The following is an 18482-nucleotide window of genomic DNA, read 5'->3' as shown; positions in this document are numbered from 1 at the left end:
TTTCATTCATATGTTTTTACGTCAGACATGCTTGAACCCTCGTGCGCATGCGTGAGTTTTTCCACGCCTGTCGGTGACGTCATTCGCCTGTGAGCACTCCTTGTGGGAGGAGTCGTCCAGCCCCTCGTCGGAATTCCTTTGTCTGAGAAGTTGTTGAGAGACTGGCGCGTTGTTTGATCAAAATTTTTTCTAAACCTGTGAGACACATCGAAGTGGACACGGTTCGAAAAATTAAGCTGGTTTTCAGTGAAAATTTTAACGGCTGATGAGAGATTTTGAGGTGATACTGTCGCTTTAAGGACTTCCCACGGTGCGAGACGTCGTGCAGCGCTCTCAGCCGCCGTCGTCAGCCTGTTCAAGCTGAAAACCTTCACATTTCAGGCTCTATTGATCCAGGACGTCGTGAGAGAACAGAGAAGTTTCAGAAGAAGTCGGTTTCAGCATTTTATCCGGATATTCCACTGTTAAAGGAGATTTTTTTTAATGAAAGACGTGCGGATGGGTCCGCGCGTCGGGACGCAGCCGACGCGGTGCGGCGGCACAGGAAAAACACTTCCGTGTTGATAACCATTTGTAAAATCCAGGCGGCTTTTGATGGCTTTCAGTGGAGTGAGTATATGAGAAATTGTTTAACAGGCAGGACATGTTCCAACTTGTCCTTAAGGCTTTCAACAGAGGTGTTTTTCCTGTGGCGGAGCGTCGCGGCGGCTGCGTCCCGACGCGCGGACCCGTCCGCACGTCTTTCATTAAAAAAATCTCCTTTAACAGTGGAATATCCGGATAAAATGCTGAAACCGACTTCTTCTGAAACTTCTCTGTTCTCTCACGACGTCCTGGATCAATAGAACCTGAAATGTGGAGGTTTTCAGCTTGAACAGGCTGACGACAGCGGCTGAGAGCGCTGCACGACGTCTCGCACCGTGGGAAGTCCTTAAAGCGACAGAATCACCTCAAAATCTCTCATCAGCCGTTAAAATTTTCACTGAAAACCAGCTTAATTTTTCGAACCATGTCCACTTCGATGTGTCTCACAGGTTTAGAAAAAATTTTGATCAAACAAAGCGCCAGTCTCTCAGCAACTTCTCAGACAAAGGAATTCCGACGAGGGGCTGGACGACTCCTCCCACAAGGCGTGCTCACAGGCGAATGACGTCACCGACAGGCGTGGAAAAACTCACGCATGCGCACGAGGGTTCAAGCATGTCTGACGTAAAAACATATGAATGAAATCCATATAGTTTTTGAAAAAAATAAAAAGGACCGTTACTTTATTGACAGCCCACGTATATATATATAAAATAATAATTGATCCATGGATAAAAAAAAAGAGCAAAGCACATTTTGGTGGCGATTCACATCTTTTGACAAATGTTTCATTTTCACTCCATTTTTCTTTTATATGAGATAAGGATTTGGGCTACCAACCTGTTAAGACTAGCCCTGAAGGTCATTTGTGCAAATATTTGGGTGGCACGTAATTTAGACTGAAAAGACAACTTGCAATTTTTCAACTCTGGAATCTCCGACAATGTTTCAAGACACAAGAAAAAAAAAAGGTTTAAAATCAAATATATCAAGACTCATTGTGCAAAACACATATTTAATGATTGCAGCACACATCCCCAAACACAGGTGTCAAATAATACCAAGTTATAATTACACCAATGAGGCTGCCACCTTAAGTACCAGGTTTGGGGAGGTGATGGTCAAGTGGTTCAAGTGGTGGGCTTGAATCCTTGGTTCAAATTTATCATTATGAATTATATGTGACCTCAACCAAGAATAAGATGTAATCCAGCACATCTGGATCAGAACCATACGGGTCATTCTATTTGTGGACCATCAGCCTTCCAACTGAACTTAATCTTTGACACAACTGATCAAAAATTCCTGAACTCACACCATTAAAGTGAAACTGACTCCTGGATCTGCAAGTGGATCTTCACCAGAACCTCATATCAACTCTGATATAAATCAGTGTTTAACTTTGAGTCTAAATGCTGTTAATCAACAGATGAACTAAAAACAGATCCAATGTAAGACTTTGACCCATTAACGGGGCTTCTGTCTGAACAGTCTAACTGGTTTGACGTTGACTCGTGCAGGAGTGCACTAACCCATGCTGCAACGCCACTACATGCAGACTGAAGGAGGGCTCAGAGTGCGCTGAAGGCGTGTGCTGTGAGAACTGTAAGGTGAGCAAACATCACTTTGTAAAAGTTTCCATGCATTAGTTTTCACAGTGTTTCTTTCTTCTTCTTCTTTTTTTTTTTTTTTTTTACCAAGTCACCTTTGACTTCTTGTGATCCTGTCCGTGAAGCTGTTACCTTCTGCAGCCCTCTAGTGGCTGTCACACTTATTACATTACAAGATTGTGCAGTCTGGTTTATCGTGCCCCTGTCGCAAAAAGGGCCCCATTCTCGTGACACGTTTTTTTTTATTTTGATATTTATAATACTTCCCCTTATAACTCTAACCATAACCATAACGTGTCTCCCCTCCCCTAACCCTAACCATAACCCCCATCACCCCACATCTCTCCAGACCCCCCTAGTCACGAAATGAATTTGTGCCTCCCTGTGAATTTCCGTGAATTTCTGCCTCCGACATTTCTCAAAAACAGAGAGCAAAACATGAAAAAATGGGTGAGGGAAGCCACCAAGACACCCATGAAAGCTGTGAAGGAGTTCCAGGCTTCTGTGGCTATGAGTGGAGAAACTGTGAAGTCAAACTTTTCTCTGTTGCATCACCATTTGTAATAAAGAAAAATTCATGGTGGAGTAGTGAAACAGAGCAGAATTTTCTTAAAAGGAAGCTCAAATCTCAGCTCCAGTTTGCCTAAAGGTACACGGCAGACTCGAGCCTGGATTTGATCGATTTTCTTTGATGACTGGTGATACAACAGACAAAAGTTGCATAATTCTGGAATAACCCTGTTGTGTCTGAAGATTTGCGGATGTTCATGCTGGTTATACTGTCGCAAATTGACCTTTGTAAAATGGCTATTTGTGACTGTGTAACAGCGTGAACGTGCGCTCATACTAACTCTTCCGCCGTGAGTCGCGCTGAGCTGTACATTCACACTATGTGTGAAGGGGCCCTAACTGATTGTCACCTTTGGTTATTTATCATGTCCCACATCTTTTGGGAAGTTAAATGACCAGTGTTAACCTTTGAGCTTGTTTCTTAAAAATGACTGATTTGAAAGAAGATAATTGTGGAACACAATAGTTATACTATATTGTTAAATGTGACCAATCCCCACAGATTCTGTCTCGCTCCAGGGAGTGCCGATGGAAGCATGACGAATGTGATATAGCAGAGTACTGTGACGGGACGAGTGTTAACTGTCCTGAGGATGTCTTTGCGGTAAATGGACTCCCATGTAACGGAGGCCGGGGATACTGCTACAACGGACAGTGTCCACAGCGGGCAGACCAGTGTAACAAGATGTATGGTCCAGGTGAGTGTCCTCTTCTTACATTATTTAAAATTTCCCATTAAATAACTTTGGGAAAACAAATAATCGCACTGATGTATCTTCATCTGTCTGAAATCCTGCCACATGATTGATCACTGTTTCTGTTTTTCCATTTCTGTTGTCAGCTGCTACTGAGGGCCGTTTGTACTGCTACAACCAAAACAAAAGAGGTGTCTACTATGGCTTCTGCAAGCATCTCTCTGGGGGCCAATATGTCCCCTGTCAGTCAGAGTGAGTCATAGCAACACCATAGAAAAAGTTAGAAGAACACGAGCACTGACTTCCAATACTATGTATCTATCACACGCATGGAGCTGCCCGCTCTCACTAAAGGCCCTGTCACACTTAGCACGAATGAGCATGAACGAAGCCAAATAAGGCCGAAGGTGAAAAAAAATCCCACAAGTCGAGGCGCAGTCAGGAGGGACAGATATGCGGACAGCTGTGTAAGAATGCCTGGTGAATACCCCGAATGTGGGCCGAAGCTGCCTCGAATGATCTGCGCACATTCAGGGTGCAGCAGCTCCCAAATGTAGGTCAAATGCGCTTGAAACGCAGTACAAATACCCAGAATGCAGGTCGAATGTGCCCAGAAAAGAAAACGAATATGCACAATGCCAGCAGAATGCATCATGAATATGCAGACTGCATCCCAAAAGGCATACAACAGAGGCCTGAACACTGACCGAATAACACCTGAGGCCTGCACAAAAGGTGCCTGAATGCTGTACGAATAGACCTCACCAACGGCTAGAACACCCCCGGAATGTGCGCCGAATGTGTGCCGAACATATCTGGCACAAAGGGAATGCATGCCTTATAATAGGAATGCACGCCCAATGTGACATGAATGTCCCGACTACATCATGAGTTCTGGTGGAATGATGACCACCAGCGTATAAAGAGCTGCCCATTGTGAGCGAGTCATCATTCCCAGTCTACTGACAGAATGGACCCCATCAATTGCGCAGCACTGCTGCAACTCGCTGTCCTCTGGCAGCAGCTGCTCGAGCATCTCGTGGCTCGTGAAGAGGAAGAGACTCTATGGCCAGTACATCAGGTCTGATGGAGGAGCTCTGAGTGGAGGACCCGCCTTCCATAATTACCTGTGGATGGAGCCTGCCATGTTGCAGGAGTGGGTGCAGAGGGTGGGGCCAAGGATACAGAAGCAGAACACCCAGCTGAGGAAGGTCCTGCCTGCAGGATACAAGTTGGCCATCACAATCAGATACCTGGTGTCAGGGGACAAATATCCCAGCCTCATGTACAGCTTCCACATGTCGTGTAACACCATCTGCCTGATCATCCCAGGGGTCTGCCAAGCCATTGTGGCAGAATACAAGGATGAGGTCATTGCCTGAACACCACCCTGGGGGAATGGAGACCGATAGAGGAGGTGTTCCGGACCAGGTGGTAGATCCCGCATGCCGTGGGTGCCCTGGACGGGAAGCATGTGGCCATCAGGAAACCACCCAGGAGTGGCTCCTTGTACCCCAATTACAAGGAGTTCTTCTCTGTTGTCCTGATAGAAGGGAACTATTATTTTGCATAGACAATATTTTGGCCAGGATATATTATATATGTCTGCACATGACTCTGGGGACATTTTGTGGAGTACTTGTTTATATTGGCTCTGCTTTATGTATTATGGTGTCATCCACAGCCAATACATAAGCCATCCATGTTACTTAGCTGTATATTCCTAATCACTCACCTTTAGATCATTAGTGATGTATTACGGCAGCATGTTGGCCACCAAGGCCACATCCCATGCTTTTTTCAGGCCTCCTGTGCAGCCTGGTGACTTTGTGGCTTCCTGCTAGTGGGTGGCCGGCCGCCGGGCCAATACTTACTCCCGTAGATGTATATCACCATTTGAGTTCCTTTTTCTGTGTGACGCTGTAATTCCTGTGTGTAATATGTGTCATTAACACTGCATAACTTGTGTTGCTCTTCTATACATATGAATTAGTAACGTAGTACGGCGACATGGTGGCCACCAAGTCCAGATCCTGCCCTTTTCCAGGGCTGCTGTGCCTTTCAGTCCAACTGCATAGGGACTACACAAAACATGCACACATTACATTGATGTAAAGACGCACTTAGTCTGACAGTGACCCTCTTCTGGGCCTGAACGATGAGGTGAGGACTGAGAAACTCAAAGTAGCACAGGTTCCAGCCATCCCATGTCGTCAGCTCCTGGGATCCTGCGCCTGATCGGGCCTGCCTGAGCTTCCCAAACCTCATCCTCATGTTTGCATACCATTTCTTGAGCTAGTCTGCATCTTTGTCCATCTCCTTGGCCTTGTCCTCCCGCAATGTGTCCTTCATGCCCTTCTTCAGGTTGTTACTGTTTTTTTTTATTGAGGAGGCACTCCTGCTCTGGAGCCTGGAGCTAGTCCGTTCTTGTTCCTCGGTGAACTCCTGGCATTCTTTGCTCGCTGTCAATCTGTCAATGATCAATGCAGACACTGATTTGAGCGCCAGTTGCCCCTGTTCTTATACTGTTCCGGTGTCGCACTGAATTTGGTCTGACTTCAATCTGGGCCCAGTTGGAATGTTCCCGGCGCAGTCCTGTTGCATTTGAATGCCATTTGGGACATTGTGGTCACACTTGTGTTGCATTTGTGCGCCACTTGGATGATTCTGGTGGCATTCGTGTTGCATTTGGGTCCCACTGGGGATTTTCTGGTGGCAGTCCACGTACATTTGTGCTTGCCAATTTTGCTGGCGGGCTGGGGCTCAGCAGCACTTGGGCTGCGCTCCAGGTGTGTTTGTGCTCATTTGTACTACAGCCTGGGCATTCTGGCAGGTTCTTTGTTTGCTGGCCATTGCAGTATGTCGCTCGAACTTGTTGAGATTGCTTTGGATGCTGTCAGACTGCTGTATGACTATTTAGAATTTAGTTACATTGCGGTCAGATGGCACTTCGACTGCCGTTCAATATTTTTCCACTTCGCCTGTGCCTTGATTGTTTTGAACACACGCAAAACATTCAGGGCAGCCACACGAATGTGGCCAACTATTTAGATTGCAAGCAAAATGCTGTCCGACGGTTGCAAATGCACCTCGACACATCCCGAATGTGGGTTGAATCTTCATTCAGACGGGATTTGGCTTATTTAGCCTATGGTGTGACAGGGGTTTAACCGAGACAGGAAGTACATTGGTGGAAACCAGTGTACAGCAGTCAATCCACAACAAAGCAGTGCTTACATTTATCTTGGCGAAATGATGGAAATAAATCTATTAATAGTGCTTATTACAAATGTATTAGATCAAACATTATATTTTCTTACCTTGACTTGACAATTTAGGGTAAGAGCGTCCTGGAACAGCTTTGAGCTGGAGTCACTAACCAGCGTGATGCACAATATAAGGTTTCCAACATTTAGTGAGTTTCAACAGTGTAATGTTTAAATGTCCGAGCATCAGTCTTGCATATGTCTTAAAATTTAATAAAAAGACAGATAATGAATATTCTGGCAAAATATAAAAGTGTTAAAATAACACCATCCCCCTTTTCATCAGTTAAAAGGCATTTCCACGGCAGAACAGAGGGTTCCAGATACTATAGATCCAGATAAGTAAAGTAGTACAGTGGTAGACGGGTAAGCAAACTGGTTGAGTCTGTTTCATCCAAATGCTATGTTCATTGTGATGACTCTCTGGTTGACCCTCTTGCAGGTAGTGGTATTTGGTGATGGCGGCGTTACCTCCTTGGTGGCACACAGTCTGTGATGAGTCAGCAATCTAGTTATTCAATCATATTGCACTTAGCATTTATACTTTATCTCCTTGATATGATGCACTTTCGTTGAAGTCTAAAATGCAGTTTATCACAATCTGTGTAAATATTGCAAGCACTTTAGCTCCATGAGGTTCCACCATTTCTACAAACATGTCAGGATCTCAGAGCAGCTGAGCACAGCAGATGATAGGAGGCACAATGCAGATTCTCAAACAGGTAGTAGTATAATAAAGACTTTATAGTAAACTCAGGCAGTGGTACACAAAGAAGCATTCAGCAAGGTGAAGGTACAGGCAAGTGTAAGGCAATGGCATTGTCAGAAGTAACCAGGCTTAGGTTGAGAGCACAGCAAACAGTAGTAAGTGGGCAGAGAGAAAAATGAGGTCCAGGAAAACAAGCACGGTCAGGCATGGTGAGGCAATAAAGTACAAAAGAAAGGAACACAGAATAAAAGCAGGAGAGCTGGAAAGGAGATATAAAGATCAATGAACTAGCAACAGGAAACAAAACTTAAAGGGCTTAAAATACTCAGTTGTTAATTAGGCAGTGATGGGAAACAAGTGTGGTGAGCTGGCAGGAGGAGGGCATGGACAAAACAAAGATGAGACAAGGCAAGAGGTGAAGTGACAAGTGGGCAAGGAGGTGACAAACAAACGGGGCGTGGCCAACAGGAATGAGGGAGTTTTAGAGAAGGGCAAGAGAGTGAAGTGATCAAAGGGCATGACAGTGATACAAATGAAACTAGGCGTGAAATATGAGAACAAAGATGAGGAGGGACAGACAAGAGAGTGCAGTGACAGCAGGGACATAACCAGAAACTAACAATACTAAAATATCCAGGCTGAGAAAAGCAAAAAAACTAAAGGCAGAATGGAAGCATAACACAAACAGAATAATACTAGGCAACAAAATGACTAAGACTGAAAGGAAGGTAACAAGTATATCAAGGCTGAAATTAGAATGGGACCGATTAGTGGAAAACGTACAAAACACAAAATAAATAAACCAAAACTACAGTGGTACACCTGCCAAATAAAACATGTGACTAAAGCAAACATGAACAAAAATCAAAGACAATGGATCAAAGGCTAAACAAAACGAGAATGGCACGAAACGTGTGGCTACAGAAACAAAACTCAGTGATAACAGAAAAATAAACAGACGATCAAAGAAGCAAATACAAGATATCAATTCAGGAAGACTGATGGAAAATAAAGATCAAGACCTGAGCAGGGACAAATCTTAATAAAAAGAAGAGCTCAATAGGAAGGTGTTAAGTGTTTTTTGTGTTTTGTCTACAGAGATGTGTTGTGCGGGAAGCTTTTCTGCCATGGCGGCAATGCCAACCCAAACTACGGCCGCATGGTGACAGTCGGTGACTGCAAGGCAGCTTTTTTTGACGACTGGACCAAAGACTACAGTCAGGTGGACGAGGGGACAAAATGTGACGAGGGAAAGGTAAGAGATGGGTAGCCTGTGTAAATGGACAGTTACATGAGGATTGGGCAAGTGTATTTTATCTACGTAGTCTCACCACATTAACTTCAGTGGTACTGTTTGTAAATGCAGCACCAACTGCCGTTATTGTGAAGTATCATTTCTCCAATATCTCTAAATTTACACTGTTTTTTAAAATTATGAAATAGGCAACAGTCTCATGCTACTGGCGTTTGCAGACGGAGAATGAAAAGTTGCTTACTGTTGACCAGCGCCGAGGTCCGCCAGACTCCATAGGGGCCAAGTCAATGTCACTCAGGCAAACCTGATGATAGTCAGAAATTTTCAACATGCTTAAAGTCTTTGATATTCGAGTTGAGGTCCACTATCGTGATGTCACCTCTACTAGTTACTCTAATGCTCTTACTCTACACCGTTACTGTTTCGTTCCCCTCTTCTGGCCTCCACTGGCCAACATTGGAGGCTTTACTAGATGCACCACCTCCTCTGAATGCCTTGAGCATGAAGAAATATGTAGAAATATGAAGATAAGTGAAGGAACCGATAGCAAGTGACGCAATCGAAGAGTTACGTCAAATTCCTTTAGGCTATGTCATGTGATGGCTCAAGTGTTGAGTCGATGATAAGCTACACGACAGCTCTATGGAGCGGGCAACCAAAGCTCCTGCCCTCTGATGGCGAAAGTTGAACTACATCCAATAGCAAGTCAGTGGAGCATCGCTAAACATCGCTGTCTGCTGAGGTACATCAACTTGCAATGAAGACAAAAATTTGGACATCTGCGGTGAGCCAGCATCAGCAACTTCACATCATAGTGTGAATGGGCCCTAACATAATAATACAAGACTGTTTCTATGGCTACTACTACTACGAGTAATAATAACAATAACAATAATAATCATTAATACGAGGTCTGTTAGAAAAGTATCCGACCTTTTTATTTTTTTCAAAACCATATGGACGTGAGCACTGGTCCACCCCTCACATTGTTTTTTTATTGCGAATAAATGTCTGAACGATTTGGAGCTTTGCTGCATCAATTTTTTTCCAGAAACTGTGAGAGACCTCCAGGTGGACACCGTTCGGAAAGTTAATATGGCTTTCAGGGACGGTTTTATGGGGATTACACAGATTAAGGAGTGATCCAGACGGTTTAAAGATCGCCCACAACTGCTGAGAGCGCGCTGCGCTCCGAGCGCCGATCGACAGGCTCAAACCCCGCTGAAACAACCAGATCATTTCCAACGTGAAGGCTTTGTTGATCCGGGACGTCGTCTGACTTTCACAAAAAGGCAGAAGGCGTGGATATCAGCACTTTTTCGGCACATTCCACTGTTACAGGAGTTTTTTTCATGGAAAGAAAAGCGGAGGGACGCGCCACGGAGCCGTTCATTACGCGGGACAAAACCACCTCTGTGTTGGTCTCACAGGACGGCTTTCAGGTGGATTTCAGACGGCTGTCTGTTGCTTTTCAGTTGTGTGATTATCCAAGAAATTGCGCATGAGCTGGACATGCCCCAACATGTCCTGTGAGGCTTCATCATGGCGTTGCTTTGCGCCATGCGGCTCCACCGCGACGCGTGGAACTCCTCCGTACATCTGTCTCAATGTGCCGAAAAAGTGCTGATGTCCACGCCTTTTCACAATTCCTGTGCTAGTCAGACGACATACCGGATCAAGACAGCGTCCAGTTTAGAAATGAATGGCACATTCCACTGTTACAGGAGTTTTTGTCATGGAAAGAGGAGCAGAATTCATGTGGTGCCACATGGCGCAAAGCAACGCCGTGATGAAGCCTCACGGGACATGTTCTGGCATGTCCAGGCACATCTACAATTTCTCGTATAATCACTCGATGGAAAAACCACAGACAGCTGTCTGAATGCCATCTCAAAGCCGTCCTGTGAGACCAAAACAGAGGTGGTTTTGTCTCGCTCCAGTAGCGAATCCGTCGTGACGCGTGAAGCCTCCGCTCGGCTTTCCATGACAAAATCTCTTGTTAAAAGTGAAATCTGCCGGAAAATGGTTGATGTCCAGCTCTTGTGATAACCAGAGAAAGTGTACAGGACGGTCCCAGCTCCACAGAGCCATCCGTTTAGAAATGATCCGGTAGTTTGTGGCTCTCGATGGCGGCACGGAGCGTGGCGCGCCGAGCGTCCTTAAAGCCATCCTTAAAGCCATCCTTAAAGCTGTAGTAACAGTCCTTATTCTCTGTGAAGCCCGTAAAATTTTCACCGAAAGCCAGATAAATTTTTCGAATGGTTTCCAGCTGCCAGTCTCTAACAGTTTCTGAAAAAATTCTGATGGAAAAAAAGCCCATATCATTCCGCCATTTCCTGGCAATGAAAATCCGACGAGGGGGCTGGACCACTCCTCACTCAAAGCCTGCTCACAGGCGAATGATGCAACCGACAGGCGTGGAAAAACTCACGCATGTACATGAGGGTTCAAGCTTGTCTGACGCAATCACACGTGATTCAAATCCATATGGTTTTTGAAAAAAATAATAAGGTCGGATACTTTTCTAATAGACCTCGTACAACAACAGTAAATAATATGATTATGTTGCTGACATTAATGAGCAAAGCTCCTCACTATCTCACCATGTCATTTAGGTCCTTCAGACGTTTTTCAGCAAAATGGTTCTGGGGAGCATTAGCATGACTAAAACCTTTCATCTTATCGGGAGCTTCACTCCCCAGACCTCCCCAACAAGGGCCCTCTTGACACCTCACCATTTTAAGTATTTTTCTTTATGCTCCTTACCATCTAACCATGTAATTTGGGTACTTCAGAGTTTGTTTGTTTTTTTTACAGTAAAATGGTTCTGAGAAGCATTAGCATGGCTAAAACCCTTCAGCCCCAAACAGGGCCCTCTTGATCCCCACCATTTTAAGCATACAAAACACACATAAAATAAAGTTAATGCAGCACATAAAACAAAACATGTCATGGCACCACAAGGTATTAAAAGCCAGGGTTTCTTTTTTTTTTTTTTTTTTTTTGCATAAATTTAAATAGTTTAGACACTACCCACTACTTACTTTGTTTTCTGTCTATTGACTCGGTTGCACATCTGAGCACTCTGACTGTGCTTTGCAATGCCACTGACTGATCTGATGCAGAAGCAAACTGGAAGTGACATTCTGTGACCAAATCTTTTTCTTTGTTTTTTTTTTGTTTTTTTTTTTGTTTTTTTGCCATGACAGAATCAATTGATCCACAACACAATTTGCCTACTGTTTGCAAACTTAATACCCATTACTACATTGGATGATGCTGAAATTGAAGATGGCCCGCTGGCTGTTCCAGCAATATTAAACATTTTATGTCTGCTACCTACAACCCGCATAGAATGTCTCAAACCTAACCTACTTCCAGGCATCTTATATATCGTACTCTGGAATCACCCCTAAATCCAAACAGCCCAACTGTCTACCCCACAGGGGTTTAGTCTGGGTCTCATTAACACAAGATCGCTGTCCTGAAAATCACTGTTGATTTCTGATCTAATTATGGATCACCACTTAAATGTGATTGGGTTATGTGATACCTGGCTTAAGCCTACAGCTGTCCTCCCCTTAAATGAGGCCTGCCCAGAGTATGGCACATACTCTGAAATCTTATATGAATTTGGTGAGTTTATCTCTAACTTGTCAATTACTGCAGATAACATTCTGATTATTGGTGACTTCAACCTTCATATAAATAAGCTTTTAATCCCCTCTGCAAACCATTTATTGAAATTATGGATGTATTAGGATTCCAGCAATACATTCAGGAATCGATGCACATCAGTGGAAATAAACTGGATTTGGTTCAGGCACATTTGAGTGCTATTTATAATATTTGTATCATGCCTTCTGCACTGTGTTCGTGTGCGCGCACACACGAGCGTGCATGAAACAGTCACCGTTTCTCAGGCTGTTGTTCATCTCTGCACTTACGTTATGACTATTTGTGTTCATGAACCCAATTTGCAGTATGAAATCTTTTAAATGCTTCAGATTAGCAAAATATGTGTTGCACGTAAAAGTAATTTGACTCTGACTTTTATTTGACTTTCAGGTGTGCAGCCAGAATCAGTGCGTGTACCTTCAGATTGCTTACACTAAAGCAACTAACTGTTCAGCAAAATGCCCAGGACATGCAGTAAGTAGATACAAACACTTCTCAGGAGCCCACCTGCAAGGCACCATTACAGCCACACCATGTTCATAATAGTGACATATTAGAAAGATGACCTGTGAAACAGTTAAATTTAAAACTATTTTGCACTTACAAAGTTTAAATAAAAGAGTATTTATGAGAAAAGGATGAAAACTTGCTGTAAAAGAGACGTGATCAGCTCTGGTGGAGTGATGCTTATTAGGGCAGCAGTGCTACCTCATGAATTCCATAAAGGATAAGGTTATGTCCTCTATAATAGTGACCGGCATGCCTAGTCAAATAAAAAGCCCCACTTCCTCCTTGTGCTATATGTACGACTCCGGGTGTTCCAGTTTCCTCCCACGTCCAAAGACATGCAGTTTAGATGGTGTGGAGACTTTAAATTGTCCGTAGGTGTGCGTGCGGGCGTCAATGTGTTTGTTTGTCTATATGTGGCCCTGCGACAGACTGACGTCCTGTCCAGGGTGAACCCCGCCTCACACCCTATGACTGCTACTGGATCTACTGGCAGAATCGGAGACTCTACCAGTAGAGACTCCGATCGGAGACACGACTAGCAGAGTCACTGATTCTACCAAACCAGTCATTATCATGACAAGATGATATCTACATCCCCAGTTCCAATGAAGTTGGGACATTGTGTGAAACGTAAATAAAAACAGAATACAATGATTTGCAAACCCCCTTCAACCTACATTCAATTGAATACACCACAAAGACAAGATAATTTAATGTTCAAACTGATAAACTTTATTGTTTTTGTGCAAATATTTGCTCATTTTGAAATGGATGCTTGCAACACATTTCAAAAAAGCTGGGACAAGCAACAAAAGATTGGTTAAGTTGATGAATGCTCAAAGAACACCTGTTTGGAACATTCCACAGGTGAACAGGTTAATTGGAAACAGGTGAGTGTCATGATTGTGTATAAAAAGAGCATGCCAAAAGGCTCAGCCGTTCACAAGCAAAGATGGGGTGAGGATCACCACTTTGTTAACAACTGTGTGAAAAAATAGTTCAGCGGTTTAAGAACAATATTTCTCAGCGCTCAATTGCAAGGAATTTAGGGATTCCATCATCTACAGTCCATAATATAATCAGAAGATTCAGAGAATCTGGAGAACTTTCTACACATAAGTGGCAAGGCTGAAAACCAACATTGAATGCCTGTGACCTTTGATCCCTCAGGCGGCACTGCATTAAAAAATTGTGTAAAGGATCTTACCGGGGTCATTTCAGAAAACCATTGTCAGTTAACACAGTTTGTCACTAAATCTACAAGTGCAAGTTAAAACTGTAGCATGCAAATCAAAAGCCATACATCAACAACATCCAGAAACACTGCCGCCATCTCTGGGTCTGAGCTCATTTGAAATGGACAGATGCATAGTGGAAAAGTGTGCTGTGGTCTGATGAGTCCACATTTCAAATTGTTTTTGGAAATCATGGACGTCGTGTCCTCCAGACAAAAGAGGAAAAAGACCAACCAGATTATTACCAGTGCAAAGTTCAAAAGCCAGCATCTGTGATGGTATGGGGGTGTGTTAGTGCCCATGGCATGAGCAACTTACACATCTGTGATGCACCATCAATGCTGAAGGGTACATCCAAGTTTTGAAGCAACACATGCTGCCATCCAAGCAACGTCTTTTTCAGGGACGTCCCTGCTTATTTCAGGAAGACAATGCCAAGCCACATTCTGCACATGTTACAACAGCGTGGCTTTGTAGTAAAAGAGTGCTGGTACTAGACTGGCCTGCATGCAGTCCAGACCTGTCACCCATTGAAAATGTGTGGTACATTATGAACAACTGAAGTCATACATCAAGCAAGAATGGGAAAGAATTCCACCTACAAAGCTTTAACAATTAGTGTCCTCAGTTCCCAAATGCTTATTGAGTGTTGTTAGAAGGAAAGGTGATGTAACACAGTGGTAAACATACCGCTGCCAGCTTTTTTGAAACATGTTGCAGGCATCCATTTCAAAATGAGCAAATATTTGCACAAAAACAATAAAGTTTATCAGTTTGAACATTAAATATCTTGATATCTTGTCTTTGTGGTGTATTCAATTGAATATAGGTTGAAAAGGATTTGCAAATCATTGTATTCTGTTTTTATTTACATTTTACACAACATCCCAACTTCATTGGATTTGGGGTTGTGTATGTATATGTCAATCAATCAATCAATTTTTTTATATAGCGCCAAATCACAACAAACAGTTGCCCCAAGGCGCTTTATATTGTAAGGCAAGGCCATACAATAATTATGTAAAACCCCAATGGTCAAAACGACCCCCTGTGAGCAAGCACTTGGCTACAGTGGGAAGGAAAAACTCCCTTTTAACAGGAAGAAACCTCCAGCAGAACCAGGCTCAGGGAGGGGCAGTCTTCTGCTGGGACTGGTTGGGGCTGAGGGAGAGAACCAGGAAAAAGACATGCTGTGGAGGGGAGCAGAGATCAATCACTAATGATTAAATGCAGAGTGGTGCATACAGAGCAAAAAGAGAAAGAAACAATGCATCATGGGAACCCCCCAGCAGTCTACGTCTATAGCAGCATAACTAAGGGATGGTTCAGGGTCACCTGATCCAGCCCTAACTATAAGCTTTAGCAAAAAGGAAAGTTTTAAGCCTAATCTTAAAAGTAGAGAGGGTGTCTGTCTCCCTGATCCGAATTGGGAGCTGGTTCCACAGGAGAGGAGCCTGAAAGCTGAAGGCTCTGCCTCCCATTCTACTCTTGCAAACCCTAGGAACTACAAGTAAGCCTGCAGTCTGAGAGCGAAGCGCTCTATTGGGGTGATATGGTACTACGAGGTCCCTAAGATAAGATGGGACCTGATTATTCAAAACCTTATAAGTAAGAAGAAGAATTTTTATGTGTGTGTGTATATATATATATATATATATTCAACCTGGTCTCACAGCAAGTCTTGATTCAGCAGCACAAAAATATACATTAATCTATTGGTTTGTGATATTGTGACAAAAAGTGCCTCATTTTCGTCAGCATGAATTCATTCTAATTCATTCCGTGATGGCTGCACAAAATTAAAAGTGAAGCGGGGGAGTCAGGGTGGTTATGGTTAGGGTGGGGGGAAAGAGTAAGATTAGGTTCTGGTTAAGGTTAGGGTCGGGGTAAGAGTAGGGTTAGTAATAGTGAGTTAAAAAAAAACCCTGTCATGAAAATTTGACTCATTTCGTCACGGGAGCACGAAAAAAAAAAACATGAGACTGGGCTGGAATATTAGAGTGTGACGAAAATCAGTAAATGTGTTGTTTTTTGTTAAATGTCAGTACAATGTTGATTAATTAAAAAAGCTAATGTATTAAAACCCCTGCTGTAATTACTATTGCTATTCTTCAGGTTTGCAACCACAGAAGTGAGTGTCAGTGTGAGCCCGGATGGATCCCTCCTTCTTGTGATTCCAAAGATGCTGTATTCAGCAAACTTCCTCCTGGTAACATATCTTTTTATATATATATATATATATATATATATATATAAATTTGCAAAAAAAAAAAAAAAAGAAAAAAAAAAAGAAAAAAGTTGTCATTATGTGGTGTTGTGGGTAGATTTTTGAGGAAAAAGTTCATTTCACCCATTTTGGAATAAAGCTGTAACATGACAGAATGTGGAAAAAGTGAAGCTCTGTGAATACTTTCTGGATGCACTGTATTAGAATGATACAGAAATAAGCTATTTCAGAGTGTTTCCAGCCATCTTGGTTTATTTTGTTCGAGTGAGCAGCCACCTGACGTCACACTGCCTTTCTTTACTCTGATTGGCAGTCGCTTCTCCCCTTCAGGAGAAATTCTAAATTATTTTCAGACAGAATGTTGATCATGTTGGCAAATGATATTATGAATCTCTTATTTAAATGCTAAGGAATAAAATTGTATGGTGCCAAAGATTATTTTTTATGACTTAAATTTTTCACAACAAAAAAAAGAATCCAAAGGCCGTACAGCTTTAATGCCTCAGCAGCCATCCCACTGAGCAAGCAGGGGATAAGATATACATAGATTTCTGTGACGTGTGTCACCAAAATCAAACATTTTCTAACAGCAGACGTTTCTGCATACACAAGATCTGTGGGATTTTCAGGATGCTCAAAATAAAATCCCTGCTTCTTTAAACTGTAAAACAAAGATCAAAACCAGTTTTAAACAATATGACCCCTTTTTCACAAAGAATGGACCCAACAAATCACTACTTTAAATTTTGCAGAGCAGAATTCAAAATGTATGAATGTATTCTAATTCCTTTCGTGCAGGTGCTACTGCAGCCATCGTAGTGTCAGTGATCTTGGTGGTTCTGGGTGCCATTGTTGTCATCATCTGGTTTGTTTGCAGAAAACGTCAAAAGCCTGTGTTACCAACGTAAGTCACTCTCCTTTGCAGGTCTTCATTTGCAATATCCTGTGTTTAAGTCTTAATAATCAGTGGAACAAAAAGTAATTCCAACAGTAATTCCAACAGGTCACATCCTCAAAGAAAACCACAAGCACCGGATATGCCTACTCACCAACTCAACAGCCAGCCAGTTCCAAGTCAACCTGCACCATTGCCACCGGTATTGAGATGCATTATAAGTTAGCAGGTGTAGGTTGAATTATATCATTCTAACCTTAAATGCAAATATAATTTTAGACTGGAAAGCCAAAACCCAAAGGAGTTCCACCTCCACCACCTCCAGCAGGGAACAGGCCAAATCCTCCCAGCAACAACTACATAGAAGCACGTCGAGTAAGTGTTGCTCTCATAAAGGATTTAGAGGATTCACCTATAACAATGTACTCAATTCAAAGTCCGGAAGAGTTTTGTAATGATCTGATGAAATCAGTGACATTTAGAAATGGGTGGCACAAAGTCATCACACTGAGGTATGATTACATCTTAAAAAACCATCTTCGCTTAGAATTTATAGCAGGAAACAGTCAATTAGGGGGTAGAAATCCAATCACAAGGAGCAGTGGGCAGGTGTAGAGGTTTCTCTGTCTGCCTGAACCCCACCCAGTAGATTTATGTGGTGAACAAACTCAATAACTGACAGGAGATGGACTTAAAAAAACAGATGTTGTATTAAGCGATGCGTACACTGAGAACACAGTCACTAAGACAGTGCTGGGGTCTTCCAGAAACAAAACGTCACATGCACAGTTGCAACAGGGAGCCCTGACATTAGGGCTGAGCTGTTCACATTCTTGCAATCGACCTGCCCCCAGGTGGGCGGTCTTTCCCTGCCATCGTGTCTCAGTGGAGCTGTGTGATTCGCTGCAAATACTGGTCCATCGATGTGGTAAGCTGGTGACGTGATCACGTTGTTTGTTCAAGCAGCATGTGTCATATCAAAACTTTGTGATGAACTTGTTTGTGTCAGCATGATAAAAAATAACAGAATGTTACATCGGGCACCTCCATTTTCAGTCCCAGACAGATGTGATGCACTTGGTTTTTATCAGTTTAGACTGCATGCAAATGATGACATTTGGGTGTGTGTCATGATGGTACATAAAGCAGTCAGGTCAAATCAAATCAATTTTATTTATATAGCGCCAAATCACAGCAAACAGTTGCCCCAAGGTGCTTTATATTGTAAGGCAATACAATAATTACAG

General features: G+C 43.0%; 1 protein-coding gene across 1 annotated transcript in view; it reads left to right on the top strand.

Moving 5' to 3' along the window:
* adam28 (ADAM metallopeptidase domain 28) overlaps positions 1-18482 on the top strand; it is a 59446-nt gene that overhangs the window by 35284 nt on the left and 5680 nt on the right. Inside the window, exons 13-21 of the mRNA XM_034171034.1 lie at positions 2106-2195; positions 3268-3463; positions 3607-3712; positions 8534-8690; positions 12759-12842; positions 16229-16322; positions 17139-17244; positions 17344-17437; positions 17515-17610. Of these exons, the coding sequence (XP_034026925.1) occupies positions 2106-2195; positions 3268-3463; positions 3607-3712; positions 8534-8690; positions 12759-12842; positions 16229-16322; positions 17139-17244; positions 17344-17437; positions 17515-17610 (1023 nt within the window). The remainder of the gene's footprint in view (positions 1-2105; positions 2196-3267; positions 3464-3606; positions 3713-8533; positions 8691-12758; positions 12843-16228; positions 16323-17138; positions 17245-17343; positions 17438-17514; positions 17611-18482) is intronic.

This window comes from Thalassophryne amazonica, chromosome 5, assembly GCF_902500255.1.
Source record: "Thalassophryne amazonica chromosome 5, fThaAma1.1, whole genome shotgun sequence".
In the NCBI taxonomy this organism is placed as follows: Eukaryota; Metazoa; Chordata; class Actinopteri; order Batrachoidiformes; family Batrachoididae; genus Thalassophryne; species Thalassophryne amazonica.
This window is presented reverse-complemented; position numbering and strand designations above follow the sequence as displayed.